The sequence below is a fragment of the Pygocentrus nattereri genome, chromosome 24 (assembly GCF_015220715.1).
Source record: "Pygocentrus nattereri isolate fPygNat1 chromosome 24, fPygNat1.pri, whole genome shotgun sequence".
NCBI classification, from domain to species: domain Eukaryota; kingdom Metazoa; phylum Chordata; class Actinopteri; order Characiformes; family Serrasalmidae; genus Pygocentrus; species Pygocentrus nattereri.
The window spans coordinates 22,060,759-22,086,262 of NC_051234.1; the positions used below are offsets into that span (position 1 = coordinate 22,060,759).

At 40.4% G+C, this 25,504-nt stretch overlaps 1 protein-coding gene across 2 annotated transcripts in view; it reads left to right on the forward strand.

Moving 5' to 3' along the window:
* The window catches only part of c24h8orf34 (chromosome 24 C8orf34 homolog), a 186,246-nt gene that overhangs the window by 130,150 nt on the left and 30,592 nt on the right, over positions 1-25,504 (forward strand). For both annotated transcript variants that reach the window (XM_017716201.2, XM_037533851.1), the window contains exon 11: positions 22,203-22,332. In XM_017716201.2, the coding sequence (XP_017571690.1) occupies positions 22,203-22,332 (130 nt within the window). The remainder of the gene's footprint in view (positions 1-22,202; positions 22,333-25,504) is intronic.

The window sequence follows — 25,504 nt, forward strand, 5'->3', positions numbered from 1 at the left end:
GTTCAATCATGACTGTCAAAAAAAGGTGCTAGATCAGTGTTTTTCACAGGCCCGATCCTGGAGTCGGCCTGTGTTACACATTGTGGTGTTTTCCGCTCAATTAACCCTTTGAAATCCATGTGTCTGAACTGTGAGTCCATGCTTCAGTTCCTCTCATTCATAATTTACACATTAGTTTTATAGTAGTTCAAACACTTTATTTGTCTGTCTCATGTGATGTCACTTATTTGGCTGTTCAGGATTTTTATGAGCAGGAGAAGAAAAATATAAAATATACTTTGTGTACTTTTCCATTTGAAGCAAGAACGACCACCAGAAATCAGAACCGAAAAGTTTCACTGTGTAAGCCTCTCCTGTGTAAGTTAATGTTAATTGCCTATACATACTGACATACTTACATCATAATAGGCTTCTTACAGTAGTCATTGGCATTCATACACTTGTGATATGCTGGTTTTTATAGATCTATTTCTCATTTGTTGCTCTGCTAGGCCTCTAAAACTACTCTTTGGTTATCATTGGTTAATCTAAATGGCTTATTTCTTTCTGTTTTTTTTTCTCTGTACTCACTGTTGTATCGTGCTTGGCTTGGATCATTTGGGGCTTGGAATTTCTGTAAAGCTGCTTTGTGATTGCACCTGTTGTAAAAAGCCATATGTAAATAAGTCTTGAATTGAATTAAATCTGTACCACTTGTCTAGCATCTGTAGCTTTAACAGAGCTTTTTATGTTTGGAAAAATTACATTTAGGTTTTCAGGAGCTGCCATTCTACTTCTGGAGACTTAAAAGGCAGATTATTGTTGCATGAGGAGCCATGCAAGATTGGTGTAACAGGAACGCTAGTTTTAGTGTCTGAACCTGAACGGAAAAAATACTGCTGTCCTGTGTAGCAGTGTGTTATTCATACTGAAGACCTGAAATCAACAACTACAGTGAACTACGTATGAATCAAAACCAATTACTTTTGATCAAATTTTGAGCAAATCAGGTTTTTTCAGAACTAAGATATTCCGTCTTTTAATTTTCCACCTACACTTTCCCATTGAGACACAGCAGAAGATAGTCCTTAACATGAACGCTGCAAGAAAAAGGTTTTGTGACTGAAACCGACAAATAAGAGCTGCTTAATTAATTAAAATTAAAATGAAATTAAATTCAGTTTTTTCTATAGTGCTTTAACAGCTCATGCAGTGATTGCGGGTTTGAAAAAGCTGTTAATTAACCAGTCAGTGCCTGTCTGATTAAATGTCTGATTATCGACAAACCAAAATATCGGTCAAGCCCTAAGAAATACATGCATGTTCCAGGAGTGAAAGTGAACCTGAAGGTGGTAAAATGGGTGGTTTTAGAAGAGGAAAGCACTAGAATGACCAGTGGCTGCTTGCATAAACATCGTAAGTATACATATTAAGATAAACATGTCTGGGTTAAAGCTGTAATGTTGCTGTAATGTGGCTGAATCAAAATTGCTGAAAGTCAGTTTATAATTATGGATTTTTACCACTTGCCACTTAAAGTTTTCCCTCAAGAGATTTCACACAGCTCACTTAAGGTAAAATTAAAACTTTAATGCAAGTCACCACAGAAATGGGGAAAAAATTATCTTCATCTTGCCTCTTAGATGAATCTGGCATAACACCACAGCTTCTTTATTGCTGGGATATAGGCCTATGTGGTTGTAATTTGATTATACAGAGATCTTTGTTGCCATGGATTCCATAGTCAATACTGCACTCTTTCTCCTCATCATTAGGCGCTTATTTTCCTATCAGAAGTGACACTGAGGCGAGGCTGCGCTGTAATTACAGCAGGCTGGTGTTGGAAAGTCTTTTAAGAGCGTTTTTGCTGGTGTGGTGTGCGGAGCAGATGGAGGAGGGCTCCAGACATGCTGGCATCATGGACTGTCGCGACGGGCTGAGACCCCTCCCCTCCCCCCACAATCCCTCCAACCCTCATCGAAAGAGTCTCTATCCACCCCCCGCACCCCCACATTCCCTGCAACCCTCATCGAAAGGGCTGCTATCCACCCCCCGCCAGGAAAAGTTAAAGCAGGTCACAGAGCAAACAAAGTCATATATGTGGTGCTTAACCCTCAAACACTAGTTATTACTGTCAATTCGCTGTACTGTTCACATATTTGGTTTAAATGTGATTGCATAATTAAGTAGTGAGTTATGCAATTATTTACATTTGCATTCTATTTGCATTCTGTTTTGGGTTCAAGCTGCCCTTTCAACCTCCTGTTTTTGGTATTTTTCCTGATGCTAAAAATGATTAACTTAAAGCTACAATATTTCCCCATGACCCAGAAGGATAAGCAGTTTAGAAAATGTGTGTGTGTATACATTTTGTGCATTTGGGGACCTCTCTGGTGGAAATGTGTAACTGCATGCATGTGTGGAAGAACAATCTGTAACGTGAGTTGTGCTTCCGACCACTTGCCCGAGTGAGTGAATCTGATGATTGCAAGCACATTGAAGAGAACTCAGTCAAAACGTTTATTGTTATCGTGTCTTCATCAGTATAATGTTGATTTTGTATTAGAGACTTAAGCATCGCAATACGTAAAGACATATGACAAGAGTCTGAAAAAACTCCCACAGAATTAGACTCAACACCTCTAACTTTTAGATGATTACTTCAGGCTTTACAGGGCAACTCTCAGCAGCACTTGCGCGCCATATTTTGCCCTGGTTGACTTTGTCTTTTAATTTTAACAAAGAAAATTACATTCTATCCTGCCTTCCGCCCGATGACTGCTGCGATAGGCTCCAGCACCATCCCCGCGACCCTGACGGAGAAGCGGCTTAGAAAATGGATTGATGGATGGATGGAAAATTACATTCTGTGGCTTCAATGTCCATTTTGACTGGACATTACATAAAGGGAAGTCTCTGACATTTGCACATTCCTATACACGAACCACACACACCTTTCATATTCACACAAGGACAAGCTGTCTTTACTTTGGCATACAAGTTTTGAATGAGTGAAAAAAGTGATTGAAAAGGCCTCAGCGCCTGCAGGTTAAGCCGCACCAAAGTGACGAGGCTAATCTGTTCCATATGGAGAGGCAAAGTGTGAACGTCTCAGCTCACCTACCAGCTCTTTTTTAAAGCCTAATGTGGTTGTTTTCTGTCTAATTGCTTATTTTGGGCGCTGTTTGAAAGGCGAATGCAATTTGTCTTCCTAATGGCTTATTAGTTTAACTGGTCCTCCAGGGCTTTCTCTCTTCACCACGCCAAACGCCACGGAAAACAGAACGTAATGCTTTTACGGGGTGACTCACTTCTTGAGACAACAATGGTTGAAGCAGTTGAAACGGTGGGTGCCGTATCTCTGCCCCCGCCCTCTTGGGGGTTTTTCTCAGTTGCAATTAATGCCGATGATGATCACCAACCTTATGTTATGGCCACTGGAATATATACCGCTCTCAGAGGAATCCTCAGAGTTGTTAGGTTTGGACCAAGCATTCGTCCAAATCAGCTGCTGTACAGCATTTCATTCTGCAGTCCAGCGGTTTTGATTTCACGTGTTGGGTATTTTGTTAACATCTTCGTCAAAAGTATGGAGACATCTTCTTTTGAAATTATCATGCAATAGTTAAGTGAGAAAAAATACGGATAAAAGTTTTGTCAGCATCAAACAGCTGTGTGCTAATCCTATTATTTTCCTCAAAATAACCCTGGTCAGAATTTAGTCTTTAAAACAACCAACAAAAGCCAGTAGAGACCAAGTAATGACTTATTAGTCACAATTCACTTTCATTCATTGTAGCACTGTTAGCTTTTTTGACTAAGCCTTTTATTGGTCAGCATAAAGAAAACAGACCAAGAAAACAATTGAACTGTTGAGATGTAAACAAAGTCATTTGTGGTTTTAATGTGAAACACCTCATTATATAGAGCCTCGCATGTACCCCATCATGAGTGGATTTTAAAAATATGTTTTAGGCCAAAACCTTTTCAAAATGATCATAAAACAGTGACCGTGTTTACATGCAGGTAATAATCTGACACTGCAGAAAATCTGATTTTGTCAGAAATTTATTCAGCACACTTACATGCACTTGGGTAGTCAGATAATGGAAAACTCTGGGTCTGCATGAGTCAAGAAATAATGGGATTTCTGCTTTTTAAACCACCAGTAAACTTAAAGAATAAGATGTGACATAAACATAACATATAACTTCATGTGGTGGCTTTTTAGAGTCACTTTACAATAAAATATGAGCATACATCATCTGGAAGATGAAGAACACTCATCTCATTTTTCATTTTGCCAAGTATGTGTGTAGTTTCAGCATTGCACCAAAGGTGTTTCATTGCCATCTCATGCTGTGTTAAATGCGTAGAGAAGAAGAAAGAAATCAGAGTAAGGGTACACATACACTGAGAAAGCCGATCACTAAGCTAAAACTCTTCACATTCTAATTTCTAGGCCTGAATACAATCTAAGAAATTGAATTAGATAGATAGATAGATAGATAGATAGATAGATAGATAGATAGATAGATAGATAGATAGATAGATAGATAGATAGATAGATAGATAAACACAAACTACGACATAGTAAGAGACGAACAAGGAAAGTAAGGAATGAAAAAAGTTCACTTTAGGTGAACCGCTACACGGAGCTGCTGGAAGGCTGCATGATCATGCTGTTTACATGATCATGAATATTCACATAACTGTGGAAAACCGATTATGATCAGATTATTACTCAGGCGTCAGGCACCATATTCATAGCCATTTGATCTAATCAGTCCTAATAGGAGGACTCTTCAGGTTCCCATCACCACCATTCTGAACAATTCTGACTCTGTAAGTTTGTCTGGAATGGAGCATTTCACACCAAACCGCTTTTTACAATTTGAATTATGAAGACATTTTGAAAAAAATAGCAGATTTCCACTTTACAGGTTCAGTGTCCCCAAATGATTGACAAGCAGTTTACATTGTATGTGATGTTAATACATTATCATTGCATTCTTTGAGCAGAAAAGCAGTTTTAAAATCGTAATACACCTTGTATCATTGATCCTATGCTCTCCACTCAGCAGTTAATCGAGAGGGAAGAGTCAGAAACTGTTAATGTCCATCATTAGTCCAGCAGTTCCTTGCTCGTGCCACTCGCTCTGTGTGATAATTACCTCATAAATTATCTCAGCTATGTTCTCACAGTGGTTCTCTGACTAGTTTCCATGGAATTTCAGCTCTGTTTCCTTATAAGCATTGAGTGATATTTTTTAATTAAAAGCCTTGGGTCTGCACAACGGCATTACTACTGTAATGAAAGTGAGAAGAGAATAATTCATTTTTATCTGAAATGATTACGGTACTGTAACCCAGTGTGTTACAGGCTGGTTTATTTATGTTGTCTGGGAGATGAGGGTATGGCCAGCTGGTTGGTTCCAGGGGCCTCATTCATCTGGATTGAAAGCCTCCTTTCTCTACAGATATGAGTTAGATATCTTTACTATGAATGGAGTTCTCTGACCTTAGTTGAATTATTATCCTTATATGAGGAGGTCATTGCAACGATAATTCAGTTTTCTCCTGATGCAAACAAACACAGTCAGTCAGCCATAACACACTTGGTGTTCGAAGTATCTTTAGTTTAGGGGTTTAGGCTAAAAGGCTGAAGGACAAATTATATATTATATTATATAATTATATTGCAAAGCTAAATAGTGGAGGATTTTGGTCATACTTGTGTCCATTTTTGATAGGTAACAGTGTGTCATACAATGTCAGAAATCTCATAAACAAGTCTGTGTTAGGCTACATAACAACTTAACATGGTTTGAGGCATGCTAATGCTAATGGACAGCCATAAGCTTTAGTTGTTAGCTACATTAGTTTTGTAGCTCTAGTGCAAAACAACAAAAGCAAACTTCAGACACCAAACATGTCTTGACTAATGGACCACTTTTGGGGTAATGAGGTAAAAATTTGTCAATTTGATTGTGGCTGTTAATGAAGGAGGCTTGATTGAACTTTAAGTGCACTGTTGATATTCTTTTGCGTTTCTTTTGTTGTAAAGTCAGAAATCACCCTTTCATTTATTTAATCTTCAGTCAAAATGGCAATTAAATGCACATTTTCTGTTCAATGTCAAGTAAAGCAGCTGAAAACAGCAGAAAGAGTGGAGCTTGATTTTTCTCCTTTCTCTCAAAGATGAAAGCTTTAAATGCTGTTTATCTGATGGGACCAGTGTTGGTGGTTTTCCAGGTCTTGCACTGTGGTCAAGTGTCTCATTTTCTCTGTAGCTTTTATTCATTTTTGAACTCAAGTTTTGGAAACTGCAGTTTTTTTTCACTCAGTTTCTTTTTACTTTCCTCTTCTTTATGCAAGTGGATTATCTTTCTTGTAGATCTTGTACTTAATGGTCATTCTGTCTGGAAATGTAATAAATGAAAGGTCTCATTGAGAGTTTATTGATTAATACGATTAATCTGATTGACTTATGCAGTGGTTTATTGTTCATGTATGCACTGTTACTATAGGCCTTAAAAAGTGTAGTGTTGAGGCCACTCACTGGCCTGCCTAGCGTTTGCTGACATTTAGCAAAAACACCAGCATCTGGATAAACAAAGTCTGTAAGAGAGAGCTGTTCTCTGGCTCTCACATTGCTCTTCCGCAAAACCCTGAATAGGACAAAGTTATAGCTCTTTATGTCTGTCTTTCTTGCCCCATGTGTCCACGCAAATGTTGCTAACCCTGGCGTGAACTCTTAGATGCCGCTGCTACAGTCTTTTCTTAATACTTGTTACAGCACGAACATGCGTGACCACTGTAGACCTCAACCTCTCGTTAACAAGGACTAACGGAACATGCGTGTAAACCCCATTTTATAGCCATCATCCTTTTCGTTTTGGGCAAAGGCACTACTCTTTTGTGGAATCGACAGGCAAACAAAAGCGAATTGCTCACCTTCAGTGGACCCAGAAAGCAAAGGGCTTGAAAGAACAAATCGTCTTGGTGCGGTTCAGCCAGCTCGCCCCTAAATATAGCCACTAATTTGTTTTTAAGAGAAACAATCTGCTTGGTGGTAATTGATTGTTCATGAATGTATTTTTTCGAGCAGTCTCCCTTTCCGCTGCATGTTTGAAGGACTTTTTCAACTTTGCGGAGGTTTTCTTCAGCACCTACCCTTCCAAACCCTGAGCTGGAAATAAATATCACGCCTGCTTACCATATTCGATTGAAGAGAAGCATGCCATCAAGTTCTGTTTGCTGAATTATTACAGAGTCGGCTATTCTGGAACAACAAACCTCTAGAACAGCAGGAATAGTGCAGCTAGTAGTGATTCAGCTGTCTTTAAGAGTTCATTAATGGATATCCAGTTAACCGCAGGTAAGGCAAAACAAAGAAGGCTATGTCTCTAAATAATATAGAGCTGTAGGTTTACTTTTTTAGGTCGACAACACTGGTGTTGCACAAAGCATAGCAGCATTTGTCATTTAAGAAAAAGCAGAGAGCAGCCAGTAGGTTTTTCTTTTGTATGCGCAAAGGAGCTTGCCTCTTCAGATGAGCTAATGAGCTAACACAGCTAACCAGTGTCATATTGGATGCTGACTCATTGTCTTTTGTATTAGATTTTCAGAAGTAATCACTATAAACTGTAGTATGCATATAGTTTCCATGATAAACACATCATAGGCTATGTTCACATTACCTGGTTGAAGTGCCACAAATCCAATTTTTTGCCCTAATGTGATCTGATGTTTTCAGAGCTGTGTGGACACACAAATCTGATCTTTTAAAATCCAGGCCGAGTCACTTTCATATGTGGTCCTAGATCGGATACGTATATGAACGTATATGTCCATCCATCCATCCATCCATCATCGTTGACCGCTAGTCCAGACAGGGTCGCGGTAGCAGTTGGGAGAGCAGAGAATCCCAGATGACCCTGTCCCCCGCAACTTCCTCCAGCTCATTCCCGGGGACCCCAAGCCGCTCCCAGGCCAACTTGGAGACATAATCCCTCCAGCGGGTCCTAGGGCGACCCTGGGGTCTTGTCCCGGTAGGCCGTGCCTGGAACACCCCCACTGGGAGGCGTCCAGGGGGCATCCGGATCAGATGCCCGAACCACCTCAGCTGGTTCCTCTCAATGCGGAGGAGTAGTGGCTCTACTCTGAGCTCCTTCCGGGTGACCGAGCTCCTTACTCTATCCCATAGCGTGTAGCCCGCCACCCGACGAAGAAAGCTCATTTCCGCCGCTTGTATTCGCGATCTCGTTCTTTCGGTCATTACCCACAGCTCATGACCATAGGTGAGGGTTGGGATGTAGATCGACCGGCTTCGCCTTTTGGCTCAACTCCCTCTTCACCACTACAGTCCGGTACAGTGACGCATTACTGCTGTCGCCTGTCCCAGCCTACGGCCGATCTCATGATCCCTCTTCCCGTCACTCGTGAACAAGACCCCAAGATACTTAAACTCCTCCACCTGGGGCAGGTCCTTTCCCCTTACCTGGAGTGGGCATGCCATCCTTTTCCGGGCCAAGACCATATATATACCGTATATGAACATTCAGATCGGAATTCATGTGCTTTTTTTCCACTATGCCAACATTCAGTGTTACCTTGATAGCTGCGCCAAACAGAAGTTAAAACCTGTCAATGGCGGAAAGGAAACACATTTCAACAATTAACCATACGTAATTTAACCAAGTAACTTAACCAATAGGAATTTAGCGCTTTTCATGTCATTGTGATATCCAGCAGCTTTATCATACATTACATTGTATGTCCATATTGTACAGGGCCTTATTCTCTGTGACTGTTTTCAAAGGCTGTCAACTTCTGTAATCTTCCTCTCATTGCCATATATGTTTTTGAGTTTTATCCATTGTACAAGAAGGATTAGGTTTTGTTGGCCTTATCTGCAGAGCTTTGAGGATTTGGCTTGTTTACTGTGATGCACAGTGCAGGTGCAGACACTATGTCATGCTGCAGGAGTCTTCTTGCTGGGCTGAGGAGGCTAAGAAGTTGGATCAGGTAGTTACGGTGTTTCTGTCAATATCCTGTGTGCTTTTGGCGAGTCAGTGCCTGAGCGCTTCCATTAGGCGCTTGAACGGCAAGCCAAGTGGAGCGGAATTAATCAGTGGACGTGTTAGACTTCATTTCCTTCTGGAGCGCTTCGTCAGGGGAACTTGGACTCAGGAAGTGTTGCGAAGGCGATCTGCTGCATTTTCTGTCTAATTGTGCCAGGCTGAAATCAGTTAGAGCTGGAAGTACATTTGCATCCGCTAATGAGACCGGTGCAAACGATGGAGCAGGATGTGCGTGAAAAGTTTGAGAACTGTTTAAATAAAGTCAAACTCCACTTTATGATTGGCAAAGAAATGCCAATGAAATTACAACACGCACTCAAGTGGTTGTTGAAGCAAGAGCCTCATAATTTTCCGATCGCATTTTTGTAGAGGGTGGCACGATTAGATATTCTGCGTTAAATTAAATCTTTGCTGTCCCTTTCAGAAATGAAATCTGTTAATCAAACAAGACACAAGGCATGTGCCTGCTGCTTTAAACATCAAATGGTGATAAATCAGTTATTTGTTTTGCAGTGGGAAACTCAAAGAAGGGCCACCGCAGCGAATAAAGCGGAATAGTAATGAAGTACTTTTTAATCCTCTTCGTCCTTGAATTCGCCAGCCCCCCTCCATCTCACATCCTGCAGACAAAGGGAGAGACCTCTTCTAAACTGGTTTTAACAGGCTGTGCCTGTGGGATTGACCGCAATGTGGTCGCTGGGGTTTGCTTCATTGAGCCAGGGTGGCCAGTAGCCTCACTGAGACTCCCTCTCTATCTCTCTCTCTCTCTCTCTCTCTCTCTCTTTTTCTCTATCTCTCTTTCATTCTCCCTCTTTCCTTGCTGGGATGGGATGAAGGAGCAGCTCTCTTTCCCCTGTTTATGCTTGACATGACTGAGGCTCAGGCCTGAGACCTCCTACATGCTTGGCCAGAATGACTATCTAAAAAAGCATGAGACCCTTTCAAACTTAGAACTCAGGATATTAACAAGATACTTTTGCTGGTAATATTTGGGCTTTTCTGTCATCTCTCTGCAGGCCCCCTACTGGCCATTCATCTGTGGTAATCAATTTGATATTTTTAATTACTGTAATCCAAAAATACACTATAATGCCAAAAGTATTCACTCACCCATCCAAATCATTGAATTCAATTTTATTCCAATCACTTCCATGGCCAGAGATATATAAAACCAAGCACCTAGGCCTGCAGACTGCTTCAACGGACATTTGTGAAAGAATGGGTCGCTCTCAGGAGCTCAGTGAATTCCAGCGTGGTACCGTGACCGGACGCCACCTGTGCAGTCCAGTCGTGAAATTTCCTCACTACTAAATATTCCACAGTTAGCTGAAAGTGGCGTTATAACAAAGAGGAAGCAATTGGGAACGACAGCAACTCAGCCACAAAGTGGGCGGCCACGTAAAATGACAAAGTGGGGTCAGAGGATGCTGAGGCACATAGTGCACAGAGGTCGCCAACTTTCTGAAGATCACTACAGACCTCCAAGCTTTATGTGGCCTTCAGATTAGCTCAAGAACAGCGTAGAGATCTTCTTCGAATGGGTTTCCATGGCCGATCAGCATCCAAGCCTTACATCACCAAGCGCAATGCAAAGCATCAAATGCAGTGGTGTAAAGCGCCGCCACTGGACTCTAGAGCCTGGGTTTGGCGGATGCCAGGAGAACAGTACTTGTCTGATTGCATCATGCCAAGTGTAAAGTTTGGTGGAGGGGGGATTATGGTGTTGGGGTTGTTTTTTCAGGTGTTGGGCTCGGCCCCTTAGTTCCAGTGAAATGAACTCAATGCTTCAGGAGACCAAGAGAGTTTGGACAATTTCAGGCTCCCAACTTTGTGGGAACAGTTTGGGGATGGCCCCTTCCTGTCCAAACATGACTGTGCACCAAAGCACAAAGCAAGGTCCATAAAGACACGGATAAGCGAGTTTGGTGTGGAAGAACTTGGCTGGCCTGCATAATGTCCTGACCTCAACCCGATAGGGATGAATTAGAGTGGAGACTGCGAGCCAGGCCTTCTCATCCAACATAAGTGTCTAACCTCACTAATGCGCCTCTGGAAGAATGGTCAAAAATTCCCATAAACACACTCCTAAACCTTGTGGAAAGCCTTCCCAGAAGAGTTGACGCTTTTACAGCTGCGAAGGGTGGGCTGACATCATATTTAAACACTGTGGATTATGAATACTTTTGGCAATATAGTGTATATATATATATTTTTCTCCATAACTCTGTGATCAGAGTCACTAGGACATTGTGTGTGAAATGTTGTGACTATGTTGAGCTGCTAGAGAGCAACGTGGGCTGAAGTACAACTGCAGCTTTTTTCATATCAAACAATGCTGTATGACTAACACACTGAAAAAAAGCATTTAAACAAAATACAATCACTTTTATAAATGTTAATCTCGCTCTCCTATTTCGTGAATCACAACAATTTCCATCATAAAAAAAAACATTCCATCAACATCATTGAAGGAAAAAAGTAAAGTTCAACTGAGGGACCTCCAAAACTGGGGGAAATTGGTGTCTGTAGTTCAGCAAAACATTAGATAAACCATTTGAATAATGACAATAATGACAGCAGATTCAACCAATCACTTTTTAAATTTCCTATAGGTGTGACCAATTTTGTGAAAAAAAAAGATAAATTTAAAAAATATTCTAGGCCTTCTGGAAGTCCCAGATACGTCAACTGACTTTTTAAAAAGATACATCACTCTAAGTGCCAGCAGCAGCCTAGTCAACGGGTTGTTAGAAATGGAAAAGAGTGGTGTCTGTCACAGTAAAACATCGAATGTCTTAAAAGCTTCAAATGTTTGTGCTTAATCTACTAGAACTGCCAAACAAAATGAATGTGAATTGCTGTTAGCTTAGCACTAATAAACTACTAGTCAATCGGGATGCTAGCAGTAGCGTTATTGTGGACATGTTTTTCCTCATGTTTTGACAGTTATGGCTCGAATTGAAGGCCTAACGCTGATACTCACAGTTTGCCGCTGCAGTCTCATGTTGACTGAGCTTGTCTAGCCTTGTTAAAGTTGCAGAACATATTTGTGACTATTTGTGAGAATGAACTGAGCTGCCCTGTCATAAGCTTGATTCAAAAATTCAGAGGTATCCGACCATTGTCACAAACCTCTGGCATGTCCTTCAAAAGGCATGAATAGTATCTCCAAGTAATGCCAGGAAAACTGTTCATATGAAAAAAAATGAATGAAGCAGTTATGAAGGTTTTAGGGAGTTTTATTGTTGAAGGCTATTTTTTTTAGTTTAAATGTTAAATATATGTATTTTTTTTTTTCACACGCATTTTGAGAAGCCAGTGCGTGTCCCCAAACTTTTGACTGCCGGTATAAAACTCAGTAAGACCGTAAGACGAAGGGATGTCCCGTTTTTGCTGTTCTCTGCAGCAGTATATTAAGAGTGCTAGGTTCCCCTTGTGGTGTTTGAACCTGTTTCCAATGAATGTGACCGCACTGGAGTGCTCTCCATGGCTAATACGGCTGAAGCTGTGTGGGGTTTGACTGGTTTTGGGATTTAATGGCTCACTCGGTTCCAGCACTGTTTGCCCTCCTGCTCCAGATATGATGGAGGTGGAGGAAGGAGGGCTTGCCATTAGCTTCAGCCACTGGCCGCTGAGCACAAACATAGGTTTGTTTTTATACAGTGTCAGAATGTGCAATCATGTAGATGTTGTATGAATGTATAAATGTAGGTACCTTCCTGTAATGTCACATATCTATTAAATAGATGTAACTACCTATGTGCAATAATGTGTCCCATACAGTCAAGTGTTAGGCAAACTGAGGGTGTAATTGTCCAACGCCTGGTTTGGCTAATCAGTGCTTCATCATGTTAGATCATGTTGGTGATAGATTTTAACAGAACCAGTGTGATGGTTGGAGGTATCCTGACCTGGAGAAGGCTAAAACCAAACACTAACTTAACAGCTCACACAAGAAATTCTGGCAGCTTTTTACTGCACTAATGTTTGTTTGCTTTTTCCTAATGTTATATAGAGTTTTACAGGTAAAATCACAATTAATGCAGATGTGTGTGTGTGTTAGGAGCTATATATAATAATAATATGCCTCAGATGTATTAAATATATCTAAGTACTCATGTATAATAATAATATGTCCCATATGTGTTAAATATAACAATTTATATGATCATAAAATAACATGTGCCATATGTGTTATCTATGGGACATATGTATTATATATGTGAGTATCTATATGTAGTAATAATATAGCCTGTGTTGTAGGTACCTATAAGTAATTATATATATATGCCTCAGAAATACTAAGTATATCACTGCTGTCGGAACAAAACCTCATATCTTCATTTTTGTTGTTTTAATGAATTTGAAAAAGTCTGTTGTCCTTTACATTGTGTGTAAATTCCATGATGAATGGACGGCCGGAAATGGCCCAAAATGAATTGGAAAACATTCTGGTTCCATTGACTTACATTAAGAGTAAAGTATGTTTTTTCCCTTTTCCTGTACCCATAAGCTATAATAATATGCTTCATGTACTTATATATGTGCTTACATATATGTAATCAGTGAACTGTAAAAAAAAATATTGCTTTTAAGCGTAAAATGTAATTAATCTTGTTAACATGAAATGAGTAGACAGACTGTAGTCCATCTGTTTCTCTGCATACTTTATCAGCCCCCTTTTACCCTGTTCTTCAGTGGTCAGGACTCCCATGGACCCTCACAGTGCTGCTACTGTTTGGGGGGTGGATCATTCTCAGCACTGCAGTAACACTTATATGGTGGTAGTGTGTTAGTGTGTGTTGTGCTGGTATGAGTGGATCAGACACAGCAGTGTTGCTGGAGTTTTTAATATATACAGTAACAGCTAATGTATACAGCTATACAGTAAGTGGAGCTGATAAAATGAACAATGAACATAGAAATAAGGAAGTAGCCATAATGTTATGTCTGATCGGTGTATATATGTAATTACCTACATGTGATAATAATACACCTTGTATGCTTTACATTTACTGTTGCTGCTTAAACAAATCCTGTTATCCCCAAAATGGTAACTTTGAAGGTACAAGGTTTGTGTGACAGACATGGTATGTAAGTTACCAGATACAATATATATATATATATATATATATATATATATATATATATATATATATATATATATATATGTGTGTGTGTGTGTGTGTGTGAGTCTCTCTCTCTCTCTCTCTCTATATATATATATATATATATATATATGTGTGTGAGTCTCTCTCTCTCTCTCTCTCTCTCTCTCTCTATATATATATATATATATATATATATATATATATATATATACTATTTATTTATTTATTTATTTATATATACAGTGTATCACAAAAGTGAGTACACCCCTCACATTTCTGCAGATATTTAAGTGTCTTTTCATGGGACAACACTGACAAAATGACACTTTGACACAATGAAAAGTCGTCTGTGTGCAGCTTATATAACAGTGTAAATGAATTCTTCCCTCAAAATAACTCAATATACAGCCATTAATGTCTGAACCACCAGCAACAAAAGTGAGTACACCTCTAAGACACTACACCCCTAAATGTCCAAATTGAGCACTGCTTGTCTGACCAGTATGAGAGAGTGTGAGAGCTGTACTACAAATCTGAACATGTATATGTATATATATATATATATGTAATCTCTTGCTCTTCTGGTTTTAAACAATTAAACGAAGAGCTTTTGAAAACATCACTTTACAAAGTCAGGACTGTATTCTGTATTGTAACTCATTTTATTGCTTTTGATGCAAAATATAAAAAGTTAATGTCCTGAAAATGTATGAAAACAAACACATTCACACACTTGCATACACACAGCCACACACATGCATAGACTCTCCCACCCACTTGCATGCTCTTCAGATGTGGACGCTTGCATAGCGTTCTCATATTCACTCCTCAACATGGATTTCATTTCTGGAGAAATTAGATCCATGTTTTTAAGATCTGGACAGAAGCTTCTCCAAAAAAGTCTTGGTTAGGACCTCACCATGGCAGTGGTTTTGCTCGAAATCTCCAGCTTTAGCGAGGTTCATCATTACTCGCTCCTAAGCGGAAAGCCCCTTTCTCTTTGGCCAGTAAACAACAACCCCCAGACCAGATCACATGAGCTCCAACAGAGAAAATGAATTTGAACTTTCTCTCACGAGCACCGAGCGAGTTTGACTCATTGAGGTTTGTGTTGCATGCATGCATCATGATCAATAAAGCCAATTGGCTTTGGAAACCACAATCATGCTATGGCGAAGGCCATTCAGTTTGCCAAGTGTCTCCAAACATTGTGTCACTTTACAAATATCTCTACTGGCTTTGAATGGTTGATGATGCCACTATATGTCGAGCAGTAACCCGCAAGAGAAAACAGTGGAGCAAACAGAGAGAAAGAATCTGAACTGAAACATCCACAAACATTAACACTGACATGCATCACTTGAAGTAGATCTATCTTCGATTTACTCAGCGGGTTCTGCGAACTGTCTTTCAAATGTATTTCTTGTTGCTGAAAATGCGGACACTTGTCTATGGGGGGGATGCCAAAACACTTGAGAGAAGCACATGTTTACAGAAACTACTTCCAGAGGGGTTGTACGTTTTGTTTAGGTTGGGTTTGGTGGTCCCTGAGGTGTTCCGTATGTGAGTGTGCTTTGTCGTGTTCTCTTTGTGGTACCACATATCCCCATGGCGATAGGAAAATATAAATATTCTGATGTTGTGGGAAGTTTTGATGGTTTCCATTACTAATATTCTTGTTTAGGTCAGTGGAAAGCCTCCAAAATGATAGTAATATGAGGGTGTGGGGCTGTGTCTAAGCATGTGTGTGTGTTTAGCTGGACGCAGTTTGTATTCCTGTGTCCGTGGGGTGCTTCTGTATGAGTGAATGCAAACCCAACCCAAACCTTAAAGTCCTCTGAAGTGCAAGGTCACTGAAAGGGAATCGCAAAGATTTCCACATTATTCAGTCTTTGAAGTCATTCCGAGTTTGTAAAATGGTTTGTTGTAGAGACACTTATTGACTCAGATTGCTTTACAGTGGTGGTGATAGGAACCAGGAGTCACAACGTCTAACATAAATATTAGTGATGGGCCGATCCACATTTATTTCAGTTCCGATCCGATTCCGATACACAACTGCCGATACAGATTCCGATACAAGAGCACTTTTTACTTTAATATTGTCATCATTATTGTTGGTATTGTGTTTAAGTTGTGTTTAAGGTGTTTAATCTTCCAATCACTAATGGAGGCTGCACCTGCACTGCTGGTGTTTGACCCCCTGCACTTTTTCACCTGACGCTCTGCACTCTGTAGTGCCTTTGGGTTGATGGCCTGGAAGTTTATCGCATTTCTGGAGAGCATCAGCGAGTCTGCTGCATCTTCCTGTCTGTTAGCTAGCACGAATTCTGGGCACTCTTTCACGTAAAGCCTCTGCAGGTGGCTAAATTGGTTGTATTGTCTGACGCAGTTGTTCTTCCACCACTGTTCACACTGGCTTTACACACATTACAAGTAATGGTCTTGCTGTGCTGCATTTCTAGACTAAAATATCTCCAAACAAACGGCATTTTAGTCAAACCGTCGACTAACGTTATTTGCTCACTCAGTTACAGACTGAAGTTGCTGTGGGTTCATGGTATGCTGTTAGAAATAAAGGTACCATGCAGGTATATGATTCATTCATCAAGGTACAAACAGTGTAAACGTTCCCTCAAAGGTACAACAGTGGTTTTAAGGTCCAATTGTGTACTTTAAATCAGTTTTTCCTGGTGGAAAAGTAGATATTTGCATCTTTTAACAAATTTTTAAAAACGGAACCATATAATAAAAAGCCTGGAGACGAGACAGGGTGTGTGGAGTCAGTACATCTTAGAAAATATCATTTCAGTGGATTCTGGTTCAGTTATGTTCCCTGACCAAAGGTACAAAGATGTACACCTGAGGGTACCACCCTAGTGACAAGAAGGGTACAGTGTTGTACCTTTTTTTCTCAGAGTGTAGGTTGGAATCTGGATGTGGTTGGATGTGGAATGGAATCTGGATTGGTGATGCGACTGTTATGTTATGTTAAGTTATGGTGGGTTCAACACTAGCTGCGGACCGGAAATTGGATCGGTTAGTGGATCGGCCCTGCCTGTCTGATATCCAGTGAGTGAAGTGACATCAGTATCGGACCTGATACCCGTAAAAGGATCGGATTGGTCCCATCTCTAATAAATATAGCCTTTATATTTACTATCCAAACTGAGCAGTGAACCTTCTGAGTTATATGTAATGTTGGTAAGGGTGCAGTAGTGGTAAATCTGAAAAAAAAAAGGTGTTCTTTGGGAACTATTTTGCTGCGCAACACCTTGCATGTACCTTTTTGCCATGAATGTATTTATACAAAAAAGTTTTAGGTCAAAACCTTTTCAAACTGTCGTTTGTGTTTGGGACTCATGTCCTACCTTTGTGCCTTCTGTGGCTGTTGTTGTCGTTGTCATTGTCGTCCCCCACCCGTAGTGTCTTACATCCTCCTCCTGCCGTTCGGTGTCCCTCGGCGGTGTACGGGATACGGATCCCGCCTAACCACCAGTCATTGAAGCCTGGGACATGGCTGCGTGGTATATATGTATTTCAGTTAAATACCGCACTCTTTTCAAGTTGAAAAGGGCACATTTGAATTTACTGAGTTTACTTTTTCTAACTGAATTTATTTAATTGTTTCCAGCTTTTATTAGCATTTCACACACTTTCCCAATTTTTTGGGATTGGGTTTTTACCATAATCTTACATTATTTAAACACCAGCCTCTTAAACTGGCTGTGTTTACATGCAAAGATTTTTGCCAATCCGAATGAACACATTCCGATTACAGATTCAGACTGAGGTGTTTATATACGCATTCTGTTCAACAATCCGATGGAAAATCCTCGTTTACATGCGCACTACAAGTAATCCAATCCAAAATGACACGCATACATGGAGAACCACTTCGAGTAAACGTTACCATGACAGCGAACATCACATGAGTCCAGTCTGAGTGAGATGACTTAGAAAAGTCAGACTCAGATAAATGTCCTTCACATGACCTTATTAAGGAAGCGGCGAGAGGACAACGTTGTGTTCTGAGACACATAAGCTGGACACCCGTCCCACCGCCGTCTTTTAAAGCTCCTGTGGTCTCCTCTGCAGACCAGTTTCTGCTCCTCCATGTTGAACGTTCTAAACATTTGCCAGAGCAGGTTTATGAGTTCTCTGCTTTTCTATGATGCGACACACATGCACAAAACGTACTTACATATTCCGATTGGAAATGTAATCCGATACAGGCATTTACATGGCTATTATTCTTCTATTTAACTGATCATTTACAGTGCTTACAGTTAGCATAAAATGAGAAACATTCTTATTTTGATTATTCAACAAAATTGTAGTTGAGATCAAAGTGAAACACAGGCCAGAAATGTACATAGGACAAACATGTCGGCTTTAGAATCAGAAAACCACAGAGCCTCATGAAGGTGGGTTTTACTATTCAACTACAAAATGACTGTGTCCTCAGAAAACTGTTATCATTGAGTAAAATATTTAGTAAAATTTGTGCTTAATTTTTGGCCAAAACTGATATTGGCCTGTTTTCATAAGTAAAAAGAAGTAGAAATCTTGATGTGTGTCACGATTGGCCCCTCCCAGTCCTGTCCATGTGCTTGTGTTTACTTCCCAATCCTGTCCATGTGCTCGTGTTGTGTTTACTTCCCAATCCTGTCCATGTGCTTTGTTCCTGCCCTCTTGTTTCGTGACTCCACCCCTGATTGTCTCCACCTGTGTTTCCACCTGTCCCTCGTTTACCCTCATGTATTTAAGCCCTGTGTTTTCCCCTGTCTGGTTGCAGGTCTTTGTTTGAATTGTTGTTTGTTGATGTACGTATTGTTTGACGTGCTGTTTGGGATGTTTGTATGTACTGTTTGAAGTTTTACATTTTGCCATTGTTTGGATTCTGCGTTTCTGTTCGTCATGACTTTCGATCTCTCCGTGTTGGCCATCTGACCATGGACTGTCATGACCACGACCATGGATTTGCCCTCAATAAAAGTCGCTTATCTCAGCATATACGTCCACCTCTTCGCTCCCCGGCGTCACAGCGTGTTATTTTTTCATACACATTTCTGTTTTGTATTTGTCAGAATCCAAAATAAATACATCAAATCGAAGCAAATCAAATTACGGTGCAATTGTGAGTTTTCATGATTGAATCATTTCCTGGATCAGAATTGAATCAAGTCATTATGAGGTCAAAGATGTTCACCATCGTTTCTCACACACACCCAGATGCATTCACTTCTCAAGTGTAAGTTATTGCTCTTCGTGTTCCCTAGTGTGTTTTGGATTCACTGCTTCTGTTCTAGCCAGGTTTCTGTGCATCTCCCCATCACCTCATATATCAGACTATACAGAGCTGCAATGTGAAGCAAAGAGCATGCTGTGTGTTCTTCGTGGTCTGACTGCAGTAGGGTAAGCAAGGACGGAAAGCTAGCATAAATATGTTCTTCATTAGCGTAGTCGAAGCTGAGGGCTACAGGTTTACAGATGTTTGCATTGTCTCTGATAAGAGAATCCACTCAGAAAGCTAATCTGTTTGCCCTGCCTAGAGGAATGATGGAGTAGACATGCTGCATGATGTCATGGAGAACAGGCAGGCCACCAAAAATATCTCTGCTAATTCTTCCCCCGCTGGGCCAGCTAAGGGGATGCTAATTACAGATTGGTCATGGTGCCTCTAGTGTCTCAGGATGAACTCCAGGGTTTCTTGTGTCTCTTATTGTTGGGCTTGGGCTTGTTTTACAAATTTTCTTAAGCGGCTTGTCCTCTTTAAATGAATGTCATCGTTTTGGAGCAGTGTATTTGTTAGCGCTTTGTTTAGTTTGCTTGCTGCCTTGTTTGCAGGCCCAGCTCAGTCCAGAGCACGTCTTGTTTCACTAAAGTCAACCTGAAATCAAATTGGAACTTTTTCTTGCTTTCCTGTAATCTTCCATCAAAATATGACTCATATAATGCCAACAACTGATGCATTATCACTGTCATATGAAAAACATGTAACTGTTTTATTATTTATTTGTTTGTTTGTTTTGAATATTTTGTTGTTATATATGTTTACCTACATTGTATCTTAAAGTTAAGATCTGGTTATCTTATCAAAACAAATGAGTGAACATTATATTATATTGTCACTACCAGAACAATCTACTGTATTGTACGATTCTTTCTATTGTACGTACTGTATTGTACTGTATTGAACAATCTACTGAATACCTATGCATAAATAATGATTTTAAATATATTTAGTTCATTACTATCATAACATACATAACATAATCCTTGTTAAAATCTGTGGTCTGAAAACTTCATTGTTTTTTGTTTTTGTTTTGTTTTGTTTTGTTTTTTTTACTGGGGGACGGCAGTTTGAGCTGATTGGATAGAATGGTCGATATATAAATTCATTCTCTCAGTCTTATGTACATAATCTCAGACTTAGTACAGAAAATGTGTGCATGAAATGCATGTGCTGAAAAGCAATTAGCAATGTGCTGCTATTTTAGCCTTGCATTTCAACAGGGTCAGTATGACAGCCATTTCATTTGGAGAAAAAAGACATTGTTTTCAAGCATTGAGAACAACAGTCCACCATTTTATTAGTGTTGCAAACCAAACTTATGGTTATCGTCAGAGAGGCTGGTGCATTTTGTCAAATAATCTGACTAAGAACTGCCAACTTTAACAGGAAGGGGCTGTTTTGATTGACATGCACAATAGCCAACCACACAGAGACTTGTAGGGCTAGGCAGGCAATTTTTAAAACGAGACCCACACCCACAGGATACAGGAAAAAGCGCACACACTGGAAAACTCTCAAGAATATGACACTTTTTAGCTTTTAAATAAGATGTTGGTCCATGAACCTCATACTCTTTTTTCAATCCAGCAACTATAGCTCACTCCAGGAGCCTCATTACGGTCTGTAGTTTGAACAAAACTGTGTTTCTCAAGGCACATATTAAAACAGACACATGAAAGTGTGCACACACAGATGAAGGTAGCCAGTCAGATTGCTGACAGCTGACAAAGTCTGTCACCTCTGTGGACAAAGCGTCTGAGATTAGTGTTTCTTTGAATGAACACAACCAACATTGTGAAAGGTTATTGGAGTTTCACAGTGCATGATGGATTTGAGTAACCTCTGCATCATCTCATGCCAGCTGAAAACCTTGGGCCAGTTGAGGGTACTGTCCAGAACCTAAAACAAAATATAAAGTACTGCAGTCCTGGCAAATGAAACTTCCCCACACTGAGCATCAAATGCATAAAAAATCGAATGGAATTCTCCTACGATGAAGGTTTTATGCAGCTTAGCAATAAAACTGATATACTGCTATGCAGAGTTTTCATTCAACATGATAACTGTTATTTGAAGTCTTTTTACTCCTGCTGATAGCACTAGTCCACTTTAGCAACATGTTACCTCCTCTAAGGTCATGCATGTACAGAGACTGCAAAACAAGTTAGGTGTTTTTCATTACATTTGGACAGAGAAAACATCTAACCAGACAGGTCCAGCGCTTTGTTGTCTTGGTGGGAAAGCAAATATGAAAGCAGCAACTCCAAATCATTAAAATAGATGTGGTTTGGTCATGTTTGATCTAGATTTATATCACACTTCTCTTTTGTTTTTCTATTATTAATGTTTTTGTTTGAAGCCTTGAGCCTAAAGCTATGGGTTTCGACCAAAGTGCGTCTACGATTTATCGTTCGTTAAGTGTGGTAGTAGGCTTGCTGTGGGGCGTCCTGCCAAGCATCATGTACTCCTAGATCCCCTGGATTTACTGATTGTTATTTCTAAATCTGCTCAACCACTACTGACAGTCCAAGGCAGTGTTCATAAACACAGAGTTCTTTCCTCACTGCCATGAATGCTTTCATCTCCGAGCTTTGTGGTTTCCACTGTTTTTCTAATGCCCATTAAAATAATAATTGCTCCTCATTATAACAGATATGGCCTCGCCCTCTCCCACTCTCATCTAATATCACTCTCATTTCTCGTTCTCTTTTTTCTTTGGGTATGCAGCGCTACTCCGTCTGGTCGTCAGATCTGAAGCCCGTTCGGGGCACAAGTCCTCAGGCCCAGAGACGAGCTCTACAGCTTCAAGAGTTACTCTTCTCTAAAGAACTGGAGAACATGGGCAAGCATCTTGCTGGTGAGTATTAAACACCTGCAAGTTTGTTTTTAAATACCTTATCAGAACATAAAGTTATGCATATTTCCAGTATACACTGTGTGGCCTGTACATTAGAAACACCTACCTTGTAGCTACACTCATTGGCCATTTTATACAGTTTGACCTGTATACAGTATTTATCAGTAGATGTGGGAACTCCAAGTAGAATGTCACTTAAGAGTCCTCCACACATTCAACCAAGAGGAGCTCTGTGGTCAGATACTGACCACTGATGAAGGATTAGAGATCTAAGCTTATGGTAGCAGCCTGGTTTTATGTACGTACAAGTGAAATTTGTCATTTTGCTGCTTAGCTAAGCCCAGTCTGGAAGCAGCACAGTGCTATCAACAGAGCAGCACCACCTGGGACAGGTCAAGTGATAACCAGGAATACACTCCCGGTCCTGGGATTAGAACCCGCAACATGGCTCACCTCTCCAACCTTACCTTGGCGGCTGAAACATCAGCTTTGGCCTCTTATTCCTTATCTAATATATGCTGCAGTATTGTGGGAAAAAGCATTTTTTTCTTATGGACAGCAGCTAAATATCCCCACAACCACAAGGCCTTCATGATTTCATCACACTGGGGATATCTGGTCCCCACAAAGACCCAAAACACACACACACTTGTATTCACATATCCAACAGTCCACTTCTCCATTAGTCCTGATCTCTGTTAGAGTGAAAGTCTCCGCTGCTCCCCTGTTGGTCCCATGAATATAGTGACAAAAACCTGTGATTGACTAATTAAAACCTGGCCCACCAATAAAAAACCCTGTCCATCTTTGATTAATTTAATAGAGGCCCACCACAGAGACGTTAAAGTGTGCATGTGACGTGACTGATTTTTGTGGTTTATCAGGTTTGATCTTGCGTCTCTTTGGGGCCGAGTGTGAGACCCTCCTAAAAAGTGACAGATGAGAAATCATTCATTTATTAAAAGCATGAAGGCCTTGAGGCGAGACCAAAGGCAAGCCCACCCCAGCCCTCCAGAGCAAGAGAGCTCTGCCATGTGTTGAACAGTTGTTTGTTTATGTAAACCGCTCTCCTTTATTTTGGTTAGTGGTTGTACATTGCATACATTTCAGAGCCTGATAGGTGACGTCCATAGACCACTTAAGGGGTGCATAGTGTCTGAGTCACCAGGATTGCAGCTGTGTGTGTTGTTGTAACTGATCTTCATGTTGTACCACCTACTGACTCCTACCAAACAAGGTTTTCAGTGGGTTTATGTTTATATATGAGAGTTGATTCTAGTGAATTCATGGAAGTGTGTGTGTGTGTGTGTGTGTGTGTGTGTGTGTGTGTGTGTGTATGCTTGCTCACCTATGACTTGCAGTTTTGTAAGTCAAACGCATGGAGCTCCAAAATAAGCAGAAATTGTATTGTAAGGCTACTATGGAAAATGTAACAGTGCGAATACAAGTGGTGTTGTCAGGTGAATACACATACCTTTGATTCCGAATAATAATAAGATTTATAATAAGACTTCTGCGTTTTTGTTTACCCTCTCTTCATTTGTTTTTATTTCAAAGTGCCTTATGAGTCAGAGAGAAGACTAATATCATACAGGGGATTCATGGACCACATGTGTTTGGTCAATTCTATGAGTAATAAACAATTTTGATCAGTTTATTTTCATCCATTTCTATGAATACTACAACAGGATACCACAATGGGATACCACTGTGTTTGACTCTCTTGCCATCAGCAGGCATGCTGATTCACACACATTTTCTAAGCCACTTGTTCTCCTGTGTTGCTGGGGTGGAGAGGGGGGGCGTGTCTGAGGCTTATTCCACTGGGAATTACACACTGACATTTGCACCTAGGAGCATCTCCAATTGGCCTGACTGCATGACTGTGGGAGGAACCTGAAGCACCTGGAGGAAACCCACACAGACACAGGGAGAACATGCAATCTCCACACAGAAAGGTGCTAGTTTAGCATGCCAGTAGCATGGCATAAGTTTGGGTAAGGTTTGCTAACATCAGGTCTTTGAAACTAGCAGCTTTCTAGCAGCTAAAGTAGGCTATTCACAAGTTTGTGTTTTGTTTGTGTATAAACGGAAACTTTTTTGTAGGCACTTTCAATTGTGCACATCGTGGGCACTGTGACCAGTGTGTGGTTGCATAGCCCCATACCCAGCAGGGTATGATCCACTGTCTGTTGTGACATGTTCCTCCTATAACCATCATTAAGGATTTCTGTGTCTTCTGTTGGTTCAGATTTATTGCCCTGTCAATTGTTTGTGGTTTGTCCCTCCTCGGACAGCTGTTGGTAGTTACTCAGAGCTGCTGACCGGGAGCGCCACATGAGCTTTGCCGTTTCAGAGATGCTGCAACTGGCCATAACAATTTGGCCCTTGTTGAAAACGCTCGAGTTGTCACACCCATTTTTTTCCCACATCCAGTACGTCAAGCAAGGGAACCAGCATGTGCTGTTGTTACAAGATAAGCAGCATTATTTACTTTATCTGTGAGTGGTCATAATGTTTTATTGTAGGTCTGCTTGTTTTCTTAGGAATAGAACACTGATTAATACAATATTAATAATACATTAATACATAATACATATCAGAAGAGTCTTATTTGATGACCTATCACAACATTTGGCATTAGGGTGTCTGAGGAAGCCCTATTTTAGACTCCCCTATTTTCCAGTCCCCCGAGTGTGTCAGATGGCATTGATTTCTGGTTGTTTTTATGCTGAGTTCTATCCAAACGGCGAGTTCCCCACCAGGCGGGGAATCAGAGCCGTACAACAACCTAATTTACTCCTTTCATGCTTTTATTAACTGTTAATGTCTTCCATGCTGAAAGCTAGTGCTTTTGCTTTTATCTAATTTTTCACCCCAATTATGTGGTCAAACTGAATCTCAAGACTCCTTTCTTATTTATGATAAGGCAGTAATGAATCCACGTTATATTGCAAAGACATTATGACTGTTGTCTGTTGTGCAACTGCTGAGGGGATTGTTTGGTCCCTTTTGGATAAATAATGGAGTTATTCACAGTAACTCTCTCTCTCTCTCTCTCTCTCTCTCTCTCTCTCTCTCTCTCTCCCTCTCTCGCCAATGCAATGTTCCACACGACTTATCTCTGATCATCCTGCTTAGACTGTTGACACATCTTCGTCCCACAACATGC